This window comes from Aphelocoma coerulescens, chromosome 1 (genome assembly GCF_041296385.1).
Source record: "Aphelocoma coerulescens isolate FSJ_1873_10779 chromosome 1, UR_Acoe_1.0, whole genome shotgun sequence".
NCBI lineage: Eukaryota > Metazoa > Chordata > Aves > Passeriformes > Corvidae > Aphelocoma > Aphelocoma coerulescens.
The window spans coordinates 65,514,462-65,534,362 of NC_091013.1; the positions used below are offsets into that span (position 1 = coordinate 65,514,462).

The window sequence follows — 19,901 nt, forward strand, 5'->3', positions numbered from 1 at the left end:
TTTGAATATGAAAATTCTTATTAAGGTGTGTAGACCTTAAGTCATTAGCAGAACCAGAAATCTTAATCTAAGTGTTTAAGTATTTATCATGTCCGTTGCAAGGTCAAGAATGTTCAAGATCAGTATTTTTCAGTCAAACTTTTATTTCCACTGTCTTCAGAGCATCCCCTGTTGTAGCTGCATTCATATCATAGGCTTGTTATTAGAGAAAAGACAGAGAAAAGTGTGTCTGTGGGAAGAATTGTGATTGCAAGGGGTCGTGTTTAAGATGCTTGGATTCCACCTTGGTTGTAACTTAGATTTAGCTGCAGAAATCTCAGATGCAGCCCAGGCCACCTACTAAATAATGATCTAATCCTAGCAAGCGTGCTGAATCTATTGCTTCTCCTGTTTTGACCATGGAATTCCCTACTTGCCTCTAATTTTACAAACCATGAGGCTGCAGAGGACAGTCAGAAGCCAGACATTGAAGACAGAGACAGCACAGAGACGGTATATAAATGTTGCCTCTCTGTCTCTCCAAAAAGAAAGGCAGCTTGTTTACTTGGGCTATATTAAGTTTATCCTGAAATGCAAACACTATCATCAGCAGGAAATTGTTTAAAACACTTGCCCACAACCAAAAAAATCTGAGCTCTGCAAGTACCACAGAATCAAAGTCTGTACCTCCCCAGTTCCAGTAATGTCCCTTAGCCAAGAGGTTCTGGGATATTCTGAGTTGGCCTTTTCTTTTGTTGTCTTTTGGAGATGGGCATCTTCACCTCAAGAAAAGATTCTAGGGGGAAAATACATAGGAAAGCAAGCTGCCTTTTTCTGTTGATTTAATGGGGATTCCTCTATGATTTAGGTGACATCGTGGGTTCTGCTTCCTGTTTTAAAGGCTGGCTCTGAATTTTCCACTTAGAAGCTCTTGGATTAAAGGAGTTAAGCATGTTCCATTCCAGTTTCTAGTGGTCCATCTCCAACAGAAGTGGCCCAGGTTATTTCTTAGTTTGGTGTTCATAGGACTCGCCTAAATAAGAGCAAGCTGTGGTAAATGTGCAGAAGCAGAGACTTGTTTGTCCTCTGGAGGCAGCCAGTGAATCATGCTGCTGAAGCCAAGTGTTTGGTTTAGATCCTGCAAAGTGTAAGGTACATGACATCAGATGTTTTCAATTTGGTTTTAGGTCTCTGTTTTGTCATATGATTCTGTATAATTTGCTTGGGTCTTGTTCCCAACAGTTTGTGTCACGACAGAAGGATTTCTCATCACAAATGTCATCTTTTAAATTGTCAGCTTCAGGGATTGTTTTTTTCCACTCATGATTTGAAACAAAACTGTGTGATGAAGTGTTACTTCAAAATTTATTTCATGGTTAAGAAACCTACGTCTGAACATTTGTTTGTGGAACTGCAGTGTTGCCAGAAACTATGTTGGTGGACTCAAGTGAACACCTCACATGGAGACATGAAAATAATTGTATGTGGTGAGTGTGAAGAGAGGTAGGCCTGTAGGACCAAACTCTTTCCGTTGCTTAGCATTGTTACAAATAATCTTTTTATCTGATCAGAACAGCAGACGCACCTAATAGAAAAATAGCATCTAAGAGAGTAAAATTTCAGTGAGACAGAGCTGTTGGGTGGGAGGGTTTTTAAAAATCAGCAGTTGACATTAACTTTTTACCTTATACAGAGAAAAAGATGTATCTCTGTTTTTGCACCCTAGAACTCTAGTGGTGTCAATGTCTTTCTAGATTTACCTATTTTTCCTTCTTTTGCTAAATCATGTAGAATCCTGGATTATGGGTTTTCTGGAAAGCTGAAACACCCCACATCCTGCTAACTTAGTTCTGTATCTTCTAGTTAGGAATGATCATTCCCAGACTGGTTCCTTTAAAGAAAGATGTGTTTTGTATTTATTTTACATACTAGAAGGATTTCTGCTGTTTATAATCATAATGATTTTTGTTTTGCTGTGGTTTTATTTTAAATGGGCAATCTGAATCTGCACTGTATTCATTTATATAATTAGATTGAAACCTAGACAACTCGAAGGTTTTTCAAATAAAAGCACTTGTTATTAGTAGTTTCCAGAGACTCAGAGTAGTACGTCTTTAGAGATGCCTGCCTTGGATAGAAATAAAAATTTGAGTTGGGCACTGAATTTTCTCATGGCAACCTTTTCTGATATGATTTTTTCACTGTAGATGTTATATTAATCCCAGTTTGTTCAAACATTTTTTTTTTTAATGTATCCATGGAGTCTTCTCTCTTGTCCATAATTTTAAAATACCTTTCCCTAGAATCTGGTAAAATTGTTCGAGCATTTATATGAATGCTATTGATTTTCTTAATTAATACATTAGATTTGTATAAATAATATTCAATAAGTGATATTCAAGTCATTTTATGTGTATATATGTGTGTGTGTATGTATATATATACATATGCATAGATATACATGTGTGTGCATAATAATTTGGGGAGTGGTAATGTTAAGAAACTACCACAAAGGAAAGGAGGCTTCTTTGAGTGCCAGCAGAATGTGCCGGAAAATTCTGCATTCTAGTTTCAAGCCAGTGTAGCCAGGTAAGTAAAAAAAATAACTCATTAATATAATAAGTTGAATATCAGGATGATGAAAAGGCTTTTAGAAGTAATTATACTATGTAATACTATTCTTAGCACAATCAGGCAGGCAGGGGGAGGAAGTTGAAGTTAATGCTTGTTCCTTCCAAGATCTGTCTTCTCTGGATCAACACAGTCTTTTGTAGAAGACACTGTCTACACACCAAGAACTGCCAACTCTTCAGACTCACTTGTGCTTTTCACTCTTAATCACAAGCAGCTGTCAGTAGCAGTGCTTAACTTTTTAACTTCTTGGTCTGCAGTGCTATATGGGGAAAAATCCAAACCTGATCAGAAAAACACCAGTTCTAGTGGTAACAACTGTTAGATGATTAACTTGTAGATTATTCTGAATGTTGTGAATCAAGTGCAACATGATTAAGCAGCATGCACAAATATTAAATTTTCGTCTGAAAAGGTTGCAGATCTGTACTGCTCAGCATCAGTGCTAGGAAATTAAGCTCTCCTTGAAGAAAAAGCTAAGCAAATATGCAGTGCAGTTAAATTAGAATGAGTGCAGATTATTTTTCCTGTTAAGAATAATAACATTTTTATCAAAGCCTCTCTGTATGTTATATCACATTTGACTCCCTTTGAAATTCAGCGATTTATGGTTCACCCAATATTTAAATTGGAACTCTGTGAGGGAGTGAACAATTTTTTGACTTAACTGTTACACATAGTTAATAAATCATTGCCGTAAGCTAGCAAACTAAACAGAGTAATTTAACAGTCCGGATTGCACAGTACAAAGTGTGTGTTGTATTTCCACATTAACATCTTTGTGGAATGTTTGTTACTTGTTTGTTCCGCTAATGTGGAATCATTGTTACTTTTTTTTACTGAAGTAGAATTCATCAGTGTGCCACACAGTTGCTTCAGAAAGTAGGTATAAAAAGTCTTACTGTTGGAGTATCTCAAGTGACTACAATCATTCCTCTGCAAATTCCCAAGTGTAACTTTGTGTTATGAAGTTTGTGCCATTCAAAGGCATGGACTTGCAGTCTTTTTTTAATCACAAAATTGCACCATGATCATTGTTTAGAAACAGGTGAAATAAAAGTACATTTAACATTTGAACATAGAAACCATTGTCACCTTTTTCCTTTGAAAGTGTATCAGGCCATTATAGAAGAAAACTGATAGCTGCATTTGAGATAAAGTGCTATAGGAACCTGTCATCTCTGCACTTTGCCTGAGGAGGGATTTTCTTGTGAATATTTATGTGTGGTTTCATGGGAAAGATCAGGATCTCATTAGGATGTAATCTTTAGAAATACTCTAGTTAGGCTTCATAGCTTTCTGCTCTTTTATCCATTATTCCAAAGTCTCTGTAGATGAAACTGATGCTTCCCCTCTCCCCTCCCCCCCACTTTTGAAAGGAACTATGATAATGTTTTACCTTCAGTTTTCCCTTTTGTTTGCCAGCCTGCTGTCTACTGATTCCCTTTTTTTTTCCCTAGTCAATTAATACATTTCAGTTGATGTTGTGGCTTTGTCAGCTGCTGTTCTCCAGCCTTGATGGCAAAAGTAGACAGATGGATGGGGGAAGGGAAGGGATTGTTTTGTCAGGATGAATTTAGAGCATAAGGGATATGTTAAATTGACAGCACTGCAAGCTGAAGTCTTCTGATCACCTGTCCTTGCAGCAATCCCAGTTCCTTCTTGTGCTTCTTCTCCAGCTTAGTTGCAGTAAGTTCTGTGCTTGCATTCCTTTTTTTCTTATTACTTGTTTTTATTATGTGTGAAGTTGTTGAGGTTAACTTAAAGTATTAATTTGGACGTATTTTCCAGGCATGGCTTAAAAGACAAATGTAGACCAATTGGTGGTGGTTGTTGTAACTGGATTTTTTAATTAGTTGAAGCTGTTGGGAACCCAAAATAAAACTTTGAAGTCTTAGCCCTTATGTAAAAAACAGAGTGGTGCAACTGTTTGTGGCATCTGGGATTATTGATTTACTGCAGCCCATCAGTGTTAGAGGGGTGTGCTGCTACGTCAGCTGGCGCTCTATTGTTTCAGCTGCTGTGGCCTTTGTGTTTGATCCTGTCAGTGCTTGCGTCAGTGATGCATATCATCGCCTGTGTGATGTCAAAGTGTGGGTGTTCGGTTATAGAGCCATAGTTAACCTAATGTGCTGCAGTAAATACTGAATGCTGTTTCCTCCTGGGGATAGCAGTGATTCATCACCGTTCACATTAGACTAATGCTAAGTATAGCAGTGTTCATGAGCCGCAGTATCCACATAGATTAGTATCAAAGTCATTGCAGCTCTCCAAACGCTGGGCCGGAAAGTGTTTGTTTGCAGCCAGATCTGTTTGTGCACCCCCTTTCTTAGGTGTAAACTGATTAGCAGGTCAGCTCTAAGGAAAATCCTCTGGAAGGACTGGGCCTAAGTAATTCTTTAGCACTTAAATATGCTAATTAACGTAAAAGCATTCAGCTAAATGACTCGGATCACACCAGGCAATGACAGTCGGTAGATAACAGTACAAAGGGGAGCGGGGAGCCCCGCGGGCTGGCAGAGGATGTCGCTCTCTGCGGGAACACTGCCCCTTGAAGCGGCGGCGCGGGCAGGGCGGGGCGCAGGGCGCGGAGAGGCCGCGGGGCGGAGCGGAGCGGGTCCAGCCGCGCACCTGAGGGAGCCGCCCCGCCCCTCCCCGCCCCGCCGCCGCGGCGCGCCGGGAGCAGCCGCCCGCCCGCCCGGCCCGGCCCGGCCCGGCCCGGCCCGGCCCGAAATGAGCGGTAAGGATTCCCGCCTGCCCGGTTCGGCCCCCGCGGTGAAAACGACACCTGCGGGCCGGCGGCCTCCGCGGTTGTGCGGCAGTGGCTGATAGGGGAGAGCTGCAATGGCTGGGGGAAAAAAAAAAAAAAAAAATCTATGGGGCAGGAGTCGGAGCGCTGCCAGGCCCTCTGTCGGTGGTGCGCTCTCGGAGCGGGGTGGCGGCGGTCCCGGGAGCCGCGGTAGCCCCGGAGCCGTGAGGGGAGCAGGACGCCCTGCACTGGGAGGCCGTAGGCGCCCGGGTGCTGAAGCGCAGGGCCGGGCGCTGAGTGCCCCGGAAGAGCATTCCCTGCCCCGGCGCTGGGAATCCGGTGTGTGCACCTTTGCCGGGGCTTTTATGAGCCACTTATAATGGAGCGATGCTTCACGGTTGAAATAAAAAGAAATGGTGTTATCTGCTAGGCGAGGAGTGGCGGTATCCTCAGGTTTTCAGGTGTTACTATGTTTAGATCTGCTTGTCACGATCCTAGCGATGATGCAGCGCTGGTAATTTTGCTACACGTTTATGGTGGCTGTAATGAGCATAATGAGGTTTTTATAGTCTGCTCAAATAGACACGTTGGAGAAGTTGACCAGCTATTGCTAGGGGAAGGAGGTATTCCTCCTGTTGATAGGATTTTAGGACGATAATTAATTGAGAATGTGATGAAACATCTGTTTCTTGGGTTCAGTTCCATTAAATCAACCCTTAGTGAGTTTGATGAGACATTTTTCAATAATAAGTAGCGCAGTTATGTGCCACAATGTTTCTTTCCCCCTTACTCTGTAAGAGAACTTGTATACCTGAAAATGTATGAAAGATTTGAGACCTCCCCTTACCAACAATCAAGTCATCAGCATTCATTAGACAGTGATTTGAATGAAATCAATTCTATTTATGTGCAATATGGAAAATTAGATGTTTCCTTAACATGAATTCCTGGTGCTGTTGTTTGCTGATATTTTATAATAACTCTCACCTCATGGTAAAACACACTGGTTTTGCCATGCAGCAGTCCAGCCAATACCTAAAAACATGAGAATTCCTCTTGCAATGTATTTCACCAAAGGAGATCTGAGATCTTCACATTAGCAAATAAAAAATAGCATATTAGTTTTTATAGCATATTAGCATTTTATCTTCTGATAAAATTCTGCAGGTTGTAATATGCTTCCTGTCAAGAAATCAGTAATCTTGCTGTAAAACACAATGTTTATTAAAAATACCTGTGAAGTGTGCCAACTTTTTGTCCCATGCTTACCATTTCCTTGGATGTCCCTCTAGAAATTTCTTTTCACAGCCACTTGGAAATCTAATCAGACATAAATTAGAGTTCTTGAATATTCAAAATATGTTTTCATTAATTCTGGTACTTTAAAGTGTGAAAGATGGGATGCAGGTTTTGAAACTACTGATTTGACTCTGTTCTAGCACTGCAATATTTTTTCAGGTTCATACATTCCGTTTAGGCCTTTATTTTTGTGACTGCTAGATTATGGTATACTGAAAATGGCTTTGTGGATCAACCTTTGTACTGGATTGGAGATAACTGCTCTGTGTTTGTTAGAGAGATTAAAGTGCTAAATAAGTGAGCTTTAAAAAGGTTGTTAAACAGTATTCTCTAGATGCTTAAAACAAAACAGCCAAACACAGATAATGACCAGTTCTCAAAGAAACCACTTGCTCATGTGAGTTTCATCGTCCCCCAAGGACATTGTGTTCCTTAAGAAGTTCAAGTAAACGCGGTCTTAATTTTCCATTTACTTGAAACTTATGTAGTTTAAAATTGTGAGTTTAATGGAAGTGTCAGCGTTTTGTACTCATTATAGAAAAAGTGAAGGTAAGCGATGCAAGATAAAAGTTGTGTACAATCCACCTTCTTATGTAAGAATTTAAACCATTCTTGCTTCAATGGCAGCTTACAATAAATGTGCTTCCATTATTTTTTACCTTTTTGAATTTATTGTAATAATGTAATGCACTATTTGAAGTTTCTCTTGCTGCTTTTCTCTTCACTTTCATTTCTTTTTAGCACTTCATACTCAGGAGAGACTTTTGCTGAAACATTTTTGAGTTTCAGATGAGCAAAAACACTGGAAGGTTGTTCTGTTATATCTTACTGTAGTCCTTATATTCTTAGCTGTTGCACAGATCAGTGAATCATTCATTAAAGACCTTGTTCTTAAAAAGTCTCTTCACCCCCTCCCCCTGTTGTGGGTTAGCATTTGGTTGATAATAAAGCTGTGATTCTTTTTAGGTAACATGTTTACAAACTTCTGTGTCTTATTCTAAAGAAGTTCCTGTAATATGTGTAATCAAGTTGGATTGCATGCTACTTTTCTAAGGAGTGCTTTTCATTCCTTTTCCCTGCTCTTGGCATTTGGACAGAGGTACCTTTATTTTTCTGTCAAGTCCATACTTACCAGAATGAGGTATGCTAATCTTATGTACTGTACTTTGCATTTACTTAGTACTTTCTATTTGCAGATCCTAACAGAGTTTAAGGTGGAACTATGAATGCCCTTTCTGAAGTATTACTGAAACTGCACTAAGTTGGATTGGCACTTTTGGTAGCTTGAATATACTGAATTGGAAATTTGGAGAATGCAGCCTACAGTATCTAAATCCCAACCTTAGGTCTTATCACAAAACTTGTTCAAATTATATTATGTTTCAGTATTTCTTTCATTATTAAACTTCAGTGTTTGTTCCCTTGTGTATTTAAAACACAGTAATGTAAAGATGTCCCTCTGGAGCCTGTACCAATGTGCTTGCTCTGATAGAGGCCAGTATCAAGTACTAAAGGGGACAGCATAAGGATAGGACAGACACACAGAAGAAACTTCCTTGTTCCTGAGACAAAAGTAATAGTTACTTTTTTTACAGCTCTTAATAGATTACCTCTTCCAATCTGAACCTAATCTTTAGTTTCTCCAGTGTTCCTAAAGCAAGGAGTTACACAATTTAGCTGTGCATTTTATGAGAAATGCCCTTATCTGTTTTAAAACTTATCAGGTGAATTAGTTTACTATCTCTGATTCTTGAAAACGAGAAGCTGTAAATTATCTATCTTTCCATTTTTAGGTGTTTTTTAAATAGGTCTTTTACTGTTTCTCTGCTGCCAGCCATTTTAACCATCTTCTGGTGGAAGAATCCTGGTCTCTGTAATATTTCCTGATAAACAGGTGGAAAGCCACTGTAAACATTCTTTTTGTCCTTTTCTAGTCCTGTGTGTTCTTTTTGAAGGGTGGAATCAAACACATTGCTCAAGGATTTGAGGTACAGCGTGAATTTATACCACAGCATAATGATGTTTTCTGCTTGTACCCTGTTCTGTTAGTAATGATTTTTTAATGTTCTCTTTCTTTCTGTGAATGCCACTAAACAGCACTTGGCCCGTATTTCTTTAGAAATCCATGTAGTAGCTGCTTATTTCCATCTGATTTATGGCTTATCACTATAAATAAATACTTCTGGTTTTGTCCAGGTGCATCACTTTGCACTTACCAACACTATTCCTTCTGGGATTTTGTCATCTGATCCTTGAGCACTTTGATATCCTTTACAGCTCTCTGAGAACATAGCAACAATTTATCACCTTGCTGTTCATTTTCTTTTCTGGAAGCTTTGTTTAGTACACTGAACAGGTTATTTGGGTGCCTGTGGGACTCTTTTTTTTGGTCACTTGAAGCACTTCAAAAGCTGGTCATTTACTTCTCTTTGTTTCCTGTTCTCCAATCAGTTATTCCTGGAAAGACCTTTTCCCTTTTTAACCAAAGGCAGCATTACTTCTTTAAGAGTCTTTGGGAGACATTGACAAAAGCTTTTTGAAAATCCAACTATGTGACTGCATCCCTGGGCTCTTTGAAGGTTCCTGATTTTCCAGGCAATACTTTATCTACAAATGCCACCTTAACACATTCCCATTGTGTCATATTTATCTAAGTGTGTGTAAACTCCTTTCTTTTTGGTTTGTATGGTACAAGGATCACCATGCTGTCATGACTTTTCCCATTACTGGAGCAGACTTACTAGCTGGTAATACACTGGCTTTTCCCTGGGACCTTAAGTTAGTGTCTCATTTGCCACCCCCCACTGCTGTGGTACTGAGACTACTTTAGTTGGTAAGACCATAGTAAAAACCAGCAATATTGTAAGTAACTTTCTTTATAACTCTTAACTGAATACTGTCTGGTTTCAGCAGTTTGTTTCAAATATTTTTGTTTGTTTGCTTCTGGTTTATAGTCTCTTTATTGTCTTTTCATCTTGGGACACTTCTTTTGATTTGTCATCTGTTGAGTTTTGACATGAGCTCTACTGTGAGCTTATTGACAGAGATGGGAAAAATATCTGCTGGGGACTTGTTTTTAGCTTGTTTCTGGTTTTGTTCAACTGGTTTTTAGATTTCAAAGAGTGCCCTTTGCTATAATTTTATCTGTACAGTTCGTTGCCTTTGTTTATCCATGTTATCTTGTATATTTTTCACAGAGATTTTGCAGTTCAGTATGTTCTTTCAGCTTTCTCACATTATTAAATGGTGCTGTACTGAATATTTCTGTAACCCACTTAGGTCCTGCTCAGGTTCCAATGATGTCCCCAAATGGTTCAGTGCCTACTATTTATGTGCCTCCTGGATATGCCCCACAGGTATGTCACTTCACTTCTTATTTTATTTCTTTTCATGCAAATTTTGGAATTGGAACCATAATCGCTAATTCAGTAAAATAATTTCTTAGGTTTCAGTCGCTGTCATCAAGGAAATAAGAGGAGATGTCCCCCAGTATCTCTGAGATGGGAGACTTCTCATGCAGTGTATGTGCCTGTTCAGTTATATATTAACTATGTACATGACAGTAACAAGCACAGTTCCTTGCTGAGTTCAGAATCCTAATGTACTAGATGCCTTCTGAATATAAAATGCAATCATGACCCAAATAGCTGCTTGTGCAGGACCTGTACTGATTCCTGTGTTAGTGGATATTTTCTCTTGGCAGCGATATAATTTATACATGTACATAGCTCATGTCTGGGCAGTTCCCTGCAGATAAGGAGCAAAACAGGTCAGTTGAAAAAGTACAGCAAACAACACGGAAAAAATGTCAGCTGTCTGCTGGGACTAAGTTATCGTATAATAGGTGTTTCTACCCCTTATCTTAAAATGGGGCTCTCATTTTTTCACTGCTGTGTGATTCCTAATTTAGATGCCTGAAAATTAAATGTGAGATAGATAACCTGGACATCCTTCAAAGTAGATTAAAAGGATGATTTCTCTTGGCTATTTCTGACATGTGTATTATAATGAGATGTGTGGCCTTTTAGACGGTGCCTCTTTCTTTCCCTCGCCAGTAGAGCAAGTCTAGGGCTTAGTAGGTCAGATCTGGAAATAAGAGCAGATGAATACCACTCCCCATGATGTAAGTCTCTCTCAAGACCTTCTGTTGTTGTGACCAGTCTACCTCTGACTTAGTGGGTATCCAGTGGTGTACACCAAGAAGGGACTACAACACATGAAATACAACAAAAAAGCCCACAGTGTCAACAGATGTTTGACAAATTATCTGAACAACATTTAAAAAATTGTCCTCTAGCAAAAGAAAAGGCTGTTAGGGCAGGCAGACTACTACTCTGATTTTGTCTTTCGTCTCTTGGAAGTTGGCTGATGAGTTGATTCTACGCATCCTTTGTGGTTGAGTTCCCAGACAGTCAGAAGAAAAATTACTTATAAACAATCACCAAAGTCCATATACCTTCAGGTCATAGTAAAAAAGTCCTGATTCCTATTAGAATTCATTTTTAAAGAAGTGAAGGAAGTTTAGAGCTAAATGAAAATTGGAATTTCACTGTATTTCTTACTTGTTTTCAGTTGATGAGGTACATATTTTAAAAGTTGTGTAACATGTCCCAGTCTGAAAAATATTTTTTTAATTAATTTATCCTTTCTTTGGGGACAGTTTAAATCAAAGATACTGAAGGGCTGGGCCTTGCTGAGGCCCACTCGTTAGCCTTTCACTGGAGTTTGTTAGTCCAAGCAGGTGTTGTTTTAGCACAGCGCTCTGACCTTTGAACTGAAGGTGCCTCACATCCGTCCAGCTCAGAGTACAGGTGGAATGAGCTCATCTGCTGTTTTCATCTGAGTGAAGTACCATAGTCCAGGAAAATCCATAGTTTATAAGCCTTCTGAAGTGTTAATTACTGACAAAACATAGCAGACTTTGAGGTCTATGATGGGAGTTCCTCTTACAAGCCAGAAGATTTGATAGTAGTCTTGCAAACAGGATAGTCTGACATTATCAAGCTAAGAATTTTCCCAGACTTACTTCAGTCCTAGCAAACTTCCATGGTTCCTTCAAGCATACTATATTTTTAAATGTCAGCAGCTGCAGCTATATTTTGAGTTGAATAGGAAACCAGCTAAATGTCCTAAGCTGTCAGCCTGGAAGAGCTTCAACATAACCATCTTTTGTCTCTCCATTTTCATTTAGTTCTATTATGTCTGTGCTTGCTTCAGTTCCTGTTTGGCAGTATACAGTGTACTGTCCTCTGTTAGAAGTTGGGGATAACCACTGAATAAAAGATTCACTTTTCTTATATCACATAACTAAAAAGCAATTCATGAGCTGATTTCCTTTTCCCTTCCTCTTCTTTTGGAACTGTAGTTGTAAAACTAAAGACAGCACATCTTTATTCATCCTCTCTTAAGCCATCTACATTCACTGTCTGCAGTGAGTGTTACAGTGACATTTACACTCAACCAAACAGGCCTATGCCAGAACCACGTTGTATTAGCCCAACTGGGATAATAGAGAGCTTGTTTACTTTTTAAACTTATAATTATAGACTTAGCATGGTGCTCTGACTGCTTTTTGGAACATTTTTAGCTGTGTAGTTGTCTGCTAGAGGCCTACCATTGCGCAGATGTTAGATCTGGAAACACAGTTACAGACTTGTTAAACATAAGGTCCCTGCTGTTATGAATTGGGTGACTATTTCCAAGTTACTTAGGCTATTAGCAGACCCAAGGAAACAAGTTATAAACTAAGTAGTTTGTTTGTTTTTTAATGGAAGCTGCTTCCTACATAATCTGAGTCTACTCATAAAATCATAGCAAGTTGCAGTATTTGGGGGGTTTTGTAACCGAAAGGGACTTAAATAATTAAAACTACATTTCAGTGTTTAGAGAATTTCATTGGGCAGCAGAAGTTCTAGTTGTATTTACTGCTAATGTATTCTGCCTTTAGGATACTACACAGCTATGGTTACACAGATTTAAATAGTATTGTCTTTAATTACTCTTTCCCAATAAAGGACAATTTCTGTGTACTGAAAATAACCCATTTTTTAAAGTCATATGGTATGCATGTTTTTTAAAGCTGTGTTCACTTAAGTAACATATGAATTTCCAACTGTTTATTTATGTAAGTTAAGTGGGATCAGCTCCACTGCATACACACTTCTATGTCTTCTGAATGTTGTTGCATATCCATATTCTACCGTACCAGAAGCATGCAGCTCTATCTACAGCACTGTATCTCTCAGCACAGTGGTGATGTTTTGGAGCAATTTCCTGTACCAATCTCACTTACCTTGCATTGGTTCAGCTAGCAGGATAATTTGGGGACGTACAAATTAGATTGCTGGCAGAGAAAACAAAAGCAGAAGCTCTGTTCCAGATGTACCAGATGCACACCAACCCCTAACAGAGACATGGTAAAACCAATGAGCTTTCCGTCATGGACTTGATGGAAGCATTCACTCTAGGGCACAGGGCTAAATCTAGCCAAGCATGATTCCATTAACCCTGAACAGTGGAGCTGAAAGCAGCTTGGCACCAAGAGTTTGGATCTATTGATCTGTTCCTGTTGCACCAGGATGTTTATTGGTGTATGTGTACGTGTCCCCATCTCATTTCAAATGTCAGTGAAAACTTATGTCATAGGGTTGCTTTGTCCCCTGCTATTGAATGTAGTCATGATATTCCATTCTTCTTCTCCCGTTCTCTGGATAAATGTTTCATCTAAAACCTTACATTGCAGTTTCTGCTGTGACTTTATTCTACAGCATTTTACTAGGAAATGAAGAACAATTTATTCATTGGCATCCCTTACACTAAAGTTACTGACATTACGATACACACAAGTCAAATTATGCCAAGATCATCTGTCACCAACAGTCATGTATTTATGTGAATTTACAAACATTTAGAGAGGGTAATGATGTGAGGTGCATCAGGGGCAGACCCTTGTTTCTGGTCCAGTTGATGACCCACCCTTGTTTACTGAGAAGCATTTTCTGCTTCAGTACTTTGTATGGTTTGTTCCCTTGTGCCTGCTCTCCACCAGAGCCCCACATGCTGCCCAGCCCAGATGTGCTACAAGTACCGTGCTCAGTACTCCTTAGCTCCATGCATCTTGCAGATTCTCACCATGGGATTGCATATGCTGCTGCCATTGCTTGGCACTTCTGGCAGCATTGCTAAGGGCCACGCTCGGATACCTCACACAAAGGCTGTCCTGTCACATCTCCCATTTGCTAATTTTTCACAAGCCCCTGCACTACAGAGTCTGCCAGAGGCTGCCACAAAGGCCTCCTTTTTCTCAGTAGCATGTGGCTTCCTTCAGGGTTCAAGACCTCTTAACAGGTAGAGGGATAGGGGGAGGAGAGGGAAAAAAATTTTAGAACTTGACTTGTGAAGGAGTTTTGAGAGGGCTGACTACCATCCTGGTAGTTTGTGAACAGCTTGATGCAGATGATGGCTGCTGCAGGGCCAATATGACAAGTGTCTCCTGGGTTAGTGTTGGTGGGCTGAGTTGAGGACAGAGCAAAAACCAGACACTTCTTGCCTTTTCTCTCACTATTGGTGCAGAGTGAGGTCTGTCGGTTCACCAGTTCATTTCTAGGGAGCAATCTAGTTGTTATGCTGTAGAGCAAATCCTACAGCAGTGAGGCATACAAGTGGTGTGAATGAGGGTGGAAACAGGACCCTTAGGAGAAGCTAGGCTTGTGCCATAAATATACCAGGTTGTTTGTTAGATACTCTTACAGTCAGATATTTTTTAACAGTTTTCTTCCCCACCACATTGAGAACTTAATGGCATTGCTGCAGTTAATACACTTAAAATAGGTAGCCCTTTAATGTACCTTTCTTTTTTCTTGCTATTTCCTGTTTTCCTTTCATCAGATTTAAGGGGCTTACTATTCCTGATTTTATTTAAGGATCTATAGAAACATATTTTTCAGACTGTCATTTCTCTTTTGGTGTGTGGTGTCTCTCACTGTACAGGTTATTGAGGATAACGGTGTTCGAAGGGTTGTGGTGGTTCCCCAGGCTCCAGAATTCCACCCTGGTGGTCATACAGTGATACACAGGCCTCCACATCCCGCATTGCCCGGCTTCCTTCCTCTTCCAGCCATGATACCCCCTCCACCCCGTCACATATACTCACCTGTGACTGGAGCCGGTGACATGGCAACGCAGTACATTCCACAGTATCACACGTCACAAGTCTATGGGGATGTGGGTAAGTAGCTCATCAAATCTTGCAAGTTTTGTCGAAGGGGATAATGTTCTGCTCATTTCCAGCATCTGTTACATTGTTGTGTGGGCTTTGTCAAGCAAGACTTATAGCTTGAATGGGAGTCATACACAAAAAATTTTATGTGGATACCAGCCTTGATTTGGCTGAAGCTTTTTATACCAGAAGTTCTTTTAATTTATTTCGTTGTCTGTTCAGCGATCCACTAAACATAGAGATTACTTCTTACATGTATCAGATTTTCCCAGGAAAGCAATGCAGAAAGTGTTTGTGGTGATTCAGCATTTAAATCCATGCCTGAGCACTGTTCTGAGATCTCATGTCTTGCAAACATCCTGTTTGAACCATGACATAGGAATTCTTAGTATTTAAGGAAAAAAGTGGTCCATTTTTCATAAAACTGTATGCATTTAATTGCCTGTCCCTTTGAAGTCCAATTGGAGTAATGAAGTGCTACTAACCTAAACTTAATAAAGTAGTTTAAGCTGTCTTTGGCAGTGCTATTGACATCTGCTTTTACTATGGTTTGGTGGCAGAGTGTGTTTGTGTTCTAGCTCAGGGCTGGGTTGTTAGATTAATATTTACATGTCTGGTAGACTTGCTTTTCTTTAGATAAGGCAGGTGCCGACCTTGAAAGACTTTCAGAGGGCAATTCTAGGTTGCTGTTTTAGAAAAAGCTAGAAGCTGTGGAGAAGAAGGCTGAACACAACTTCTCAATATTCTATGATACCATTAAAATAATCTAAAAATGGCCTTCATCTAATTTGTGAGCTTAAATAGTCAGGATGTATGAAGCGGTCAGATAAGAATATACCAATGCCTTGATCTTCCTGGAATTCTTAGTGTTTCTATATTCTTGTGTTGTACTTTATTTCTTCTTGCACTACTTTGATAACAGTACATTACTAGATGTTCTTTGGGTGCTTAAATGTAGTTTTATTAATTTCCTGATTTCTTGTAGATGGCAGTTGTTTGCTTTTAGTTTGCTAAATGAAGAAATTGGAGTATGATAATGAAATGCATCAAAGATAAATGATGCTTCTTAATAGAATAATATTTTTTTAGATTTCTGCTGCCAGTTTATTTCACTTCAAGTATGAATTCAGTGATAATTTGCAAAACTGCTAATGTAAAAAAATATTGATAAAGTGGAATTCTTTATGCTTCCTTTATTTTTAATATATATGTAAAATGCCCTTGGGTTTAGGAAATTAAAGGATTAATACTGTAATTTGTTATTTATTTGCTACATATCTGGTATTTAATTCTGGATACCTGACTTTGGCTATAGCTTTCAAAAGTCAAAACCCATGGTTAGGCTCCTATTTCAGGAATCTAAATTTAAGGAAAAACAAACAAAAAAACCCCACCAAAAAAGCCCCAAAAAAACCCAGATGCTCATAGAGCACAGTAGTTCCCTGACAGGAGCACTGAACTCTCTAAAGGTAGTGAAAATCACATTTCTAAATAGATACAGCTTATCTAGAAGTCGTCTGTCAAACTTTCTGGGAATTAAGCTGACTTAAAAAAAAAAAAAAAAAAACAAAAAAACCAGAAATTGAGAAGTTCTCTAGTTTGTTTTTATTTTTATCCTTGCAAGGAAGTTCTTATTTGATCTTATTTTCAGTACTTCCTGTCTCATAAGGAATAACAAATAATGTATTCTTCTGACTGACTGATCCAACTTAACTGAAAATGAGCAAATTCTGTGGATTTTGAAAGATGTATTTTGTTTTAAAGCTTTCAGCATTTATCATAAGCAGGGTTAAACTGAGGAAAGACTTGGTATATTAAATCTTGAGTCATTAAATTGTTTCTAAGCATAAAGGTGAAATGAATACAAATGTTAGAACTGGACAGAAGAGTCCACCAGTTTGCAGTTTAATGCTATCAGTACTCTGGTACTGACTTTTTTCCAAAGCCAGTTCTGACTTACAGATGAGAGTTTGGTGCTACTGCAGCAATGCCTCGGGTTGCTCTGTGCAGGTATAGTGCACTTACAAGGCCTAGCAGTACTGCCTTCAGTGTTTTAGTGTCTCTCCATTGCCCCATAGATCATAGGTTCTATGTTTCTATGCTTTTATGGGTGTTTTCCCTGTTGATTCCTGCTGAAGCATCATTAAAGTATTAGAGTTCTAGTTGCATTCCAAAAGTTAAAATAATGGATTTTTAAATTTAACATTAGCTCAGGCCCCCTCCAGTGTAATAAAGTAGCACATTTTTTCTGTATAGACTTTACCCTGTACCTTACAGCTCAATGAAAATTATAGAAACACTTCAAGAATAATTTTTAAGTGGAGAAAAGATGGGGGAAGGAAAGATTACACGTTCTTCCCTAACATATTGTTAATGTCCATTTAGTGTGTATCAGTTTACCTGCTGGACAATTCAGTTTTCAAATAAGAGTAGAGATACAGTTTTACACACAGGTGCACATTTAACTCACATAGCATTTTTAGGTAGATTTTTAATTAGATTCTGTTCTTAATGATTTTTTTGGTCCTTCCTTCATTTAGATACTCTGCCTGCTCATGGAAGATCCAACTTTAGAGATGAAAGGTCTAGTAAAACATATGAAAGATTACAAAAAAAGTTAAAAGATCGACATGGAACTCAGAAGGATAAGTTAAACAGTCCTCCATCATCTCCTCAGAAATGTCCTTCTCCTACAAGTGAACCTAATGGACTTACAAAAGGACAAAATGTAGCTGGTATAAGCACAGGTTCTACCAAATGCAAGTCTTTGGGTAAAGGAAAAAGCAATTCTCAGACAGACTCAGAAGTAGAAGGTAAGTGTTACCAAAAATGCTGCATACACACACATATTAATATATGATGTAAGTCCAGTGTCTGGCTGAGCATAACGTTTGTAAATAGAGCACTACACTTTGACAGTCTTGGAGTGGAGTAGCAGCCTGTAACTGCCCTGACTTACGTAGAGTGGAGTTAAGGGTGATCAACCTGCTCGTCACATGGGAATGTGGGCCTAAGAGAACAAAACTGCTGGTATGGAGGTCTCCATGTGAATTTGAGAAAATATTATGAGTCATACTTCATAACAGTCAACAAAAATCTCTGTTTTGTTCGGAGTGCTTGGGTTTTAAGAAATCCCTGAATATTGATGGCTTGCTTGATATTGTAGAAAACATGGAAAGAATCAAGTGTCTGAATCAGGTAACATACATTCAACTTGATAAAGAATGTTTTGTAAAAGAGATACTGCCATTACATAAAACTGGCCTATCCCTACCCACTTATTGTTGAAAGGCCCTTATAGAAAAAGGCTGGTCCTCACATTAGTCCCTGTGAGTTCACGTGCTCTAAGACACTACCGTAGGGACTGTGCTTATTATTAATATCTTTATTTCAGTGGAAGGCTTGTGATCTCATAGGTGGACTGAACTCACTCAGTAATACAGTCATTGTCAAATCTGATGATGTCTCACTATGCAACTTTGAGGTCTCTGGCATAGTCCCTCAGATTCTGAACATAACATCATAGACTTGTCATCAGCTAAGAGCAGTGTTTTCAGAATAAGGAACTGTAACTGGTGATGCTAAGGGAAATAAGCCATGATTTTTCTCAGTTTTCTGAAGTTTCCTTTGAGATAATAATTTTGTGCTAATAGATTGCTGTAAATAGATTGCTGTAAACCAAAAAAATTGTGAAGAAAGTACATCTAATCAAAACCAGGAAATCTCAACCTATGAGAGCTGTTTAAAAATTTTTGTAGATGATGCCCTGTGAAAGGGTGACATTTGAGATACAGCCAAAAGTCAGAAGCTGGAAACTATTGCTCCAAACTTGAATACTTATCATTGTAGTTCCAGAGTGGCATCTTGTCTTGGCTTCAGTCTACTTTCTGTTGGTTGGTGTTTATCTGTGAGCTAACTTTAACAAGGCACAAGTGATAAAATGTACTGTTGTTTACACATTACAAAAGTTATGGTGATGTTTCCTTAGAAGTATTTTATATGAAAAATGGGAAAGTCCACTTTTCAAAATTATTTCAGGAGACATTGGGGAAAATTATGTTCTGAGACTTTGACTTGTCAAACAGAAGTCAGTGACTTAGAGTTGTCATACAAGTCAGAAAAGCATTGGATTTGTTTCAACAGAATAAACTATCTTAGAAACAAAGTTGTAAATAGACTTGATTTGGTTTTTCTTAAGAATTTTGTTAGGCATTGTTTTTCTTTTATGTTTTGTTTAAGGCAGGTTAAATGAATTTAAAATGCCTGGCCACAGATTCAAAACTGAGTAGCCTGTTCACTTATACTATTGAGGTAGTAAAATTTAAATTTTGTGTGAGAAAGGCAGGTAAAGCGCTTTCTGTAAACTCTAAATCCTTTATAAAGCTCAGCTATACCTTCAGCTGACACAAAACACTGTAGATTGTTTCCCTTGCAATTGAGGGAGGCCAGTAGTGTTACCAGTAGGCTTACAGCTGATGTGCAGTAACACATTTAAACTACTGTAACTTGACTGCATCTACATCCAAAGAGAAATCTGTGGAAAATATCCAGGGTCTTAAATTCTTCAGAGCAGCAGTTGGTTTTAAATTATACATTAATAAATGATAACCAGGCTTTCTGTATTCCATAAAGCATAGAAGGGCTTTAGAAATAGTTTTATATTAACAACTTCTTCAGAAGCTTTTTTGCGTTTATGTTGCCCTAGATGAATGCAAGTTAGCAAGATGTTCTACTTCATAAATGCTTTCTACTGTGTGCAATTGTTGAATTTTAAAAGCTATTTCACTGTAAAGTTACTGCACAATATTCATGGGTACTTTCTCTTTTGCTTTGATTAATTTTTTAAGAAAAGGATGAAGAAACAAAAGCACTGGAAGCACTGCTTTCTAATATAGCCAAGCCAGTGGTAAGTAACAAAAGCTTTCCATAAAATCAGAATATATCTGTTGCTATTTTACACAGTTACACCTCCTTTTCTCTCTCCCAAGTTTAAAGGGTCTTTAACTTTCCATACTAAAGCAAATT

General features: G+C 38.7%; 1 protein-coding gene across 9 annotated transcripts in view; it reads left to right on the forward strand.

The window, feature by feature from the left end:
- Window positions 1–19,901, forward strand: part of FNDC3A (fibronectin type III domain containing 3A) — a 109,248-nt gene that overhangs the window by 52,365 nt on the left and 36,982 nt on the right. For 5 of the 9 annotated variants that reach the window (XM_069010792.1, XM_069010782.1, XM_069010802.1 and 2 more), the window contains 4 exons: window positions 9,938–10,014; window positions 14,648–14,885; window positions 17,417–17,689; window positions 19,724–19,782. In XM_069010792.1, coding sequence (XP_068866893.1) covers window positions 9,938–10,014; window positions 14,648–14,885; window positions 17,417–17,689; window positions 19,724–19,782 — 647 coding nt within the window. The other 4 variants (XM_069010840.1, XM_069010820.1, XM_069010846.1 and 1 more) reach the window with 4 other exon arrangements.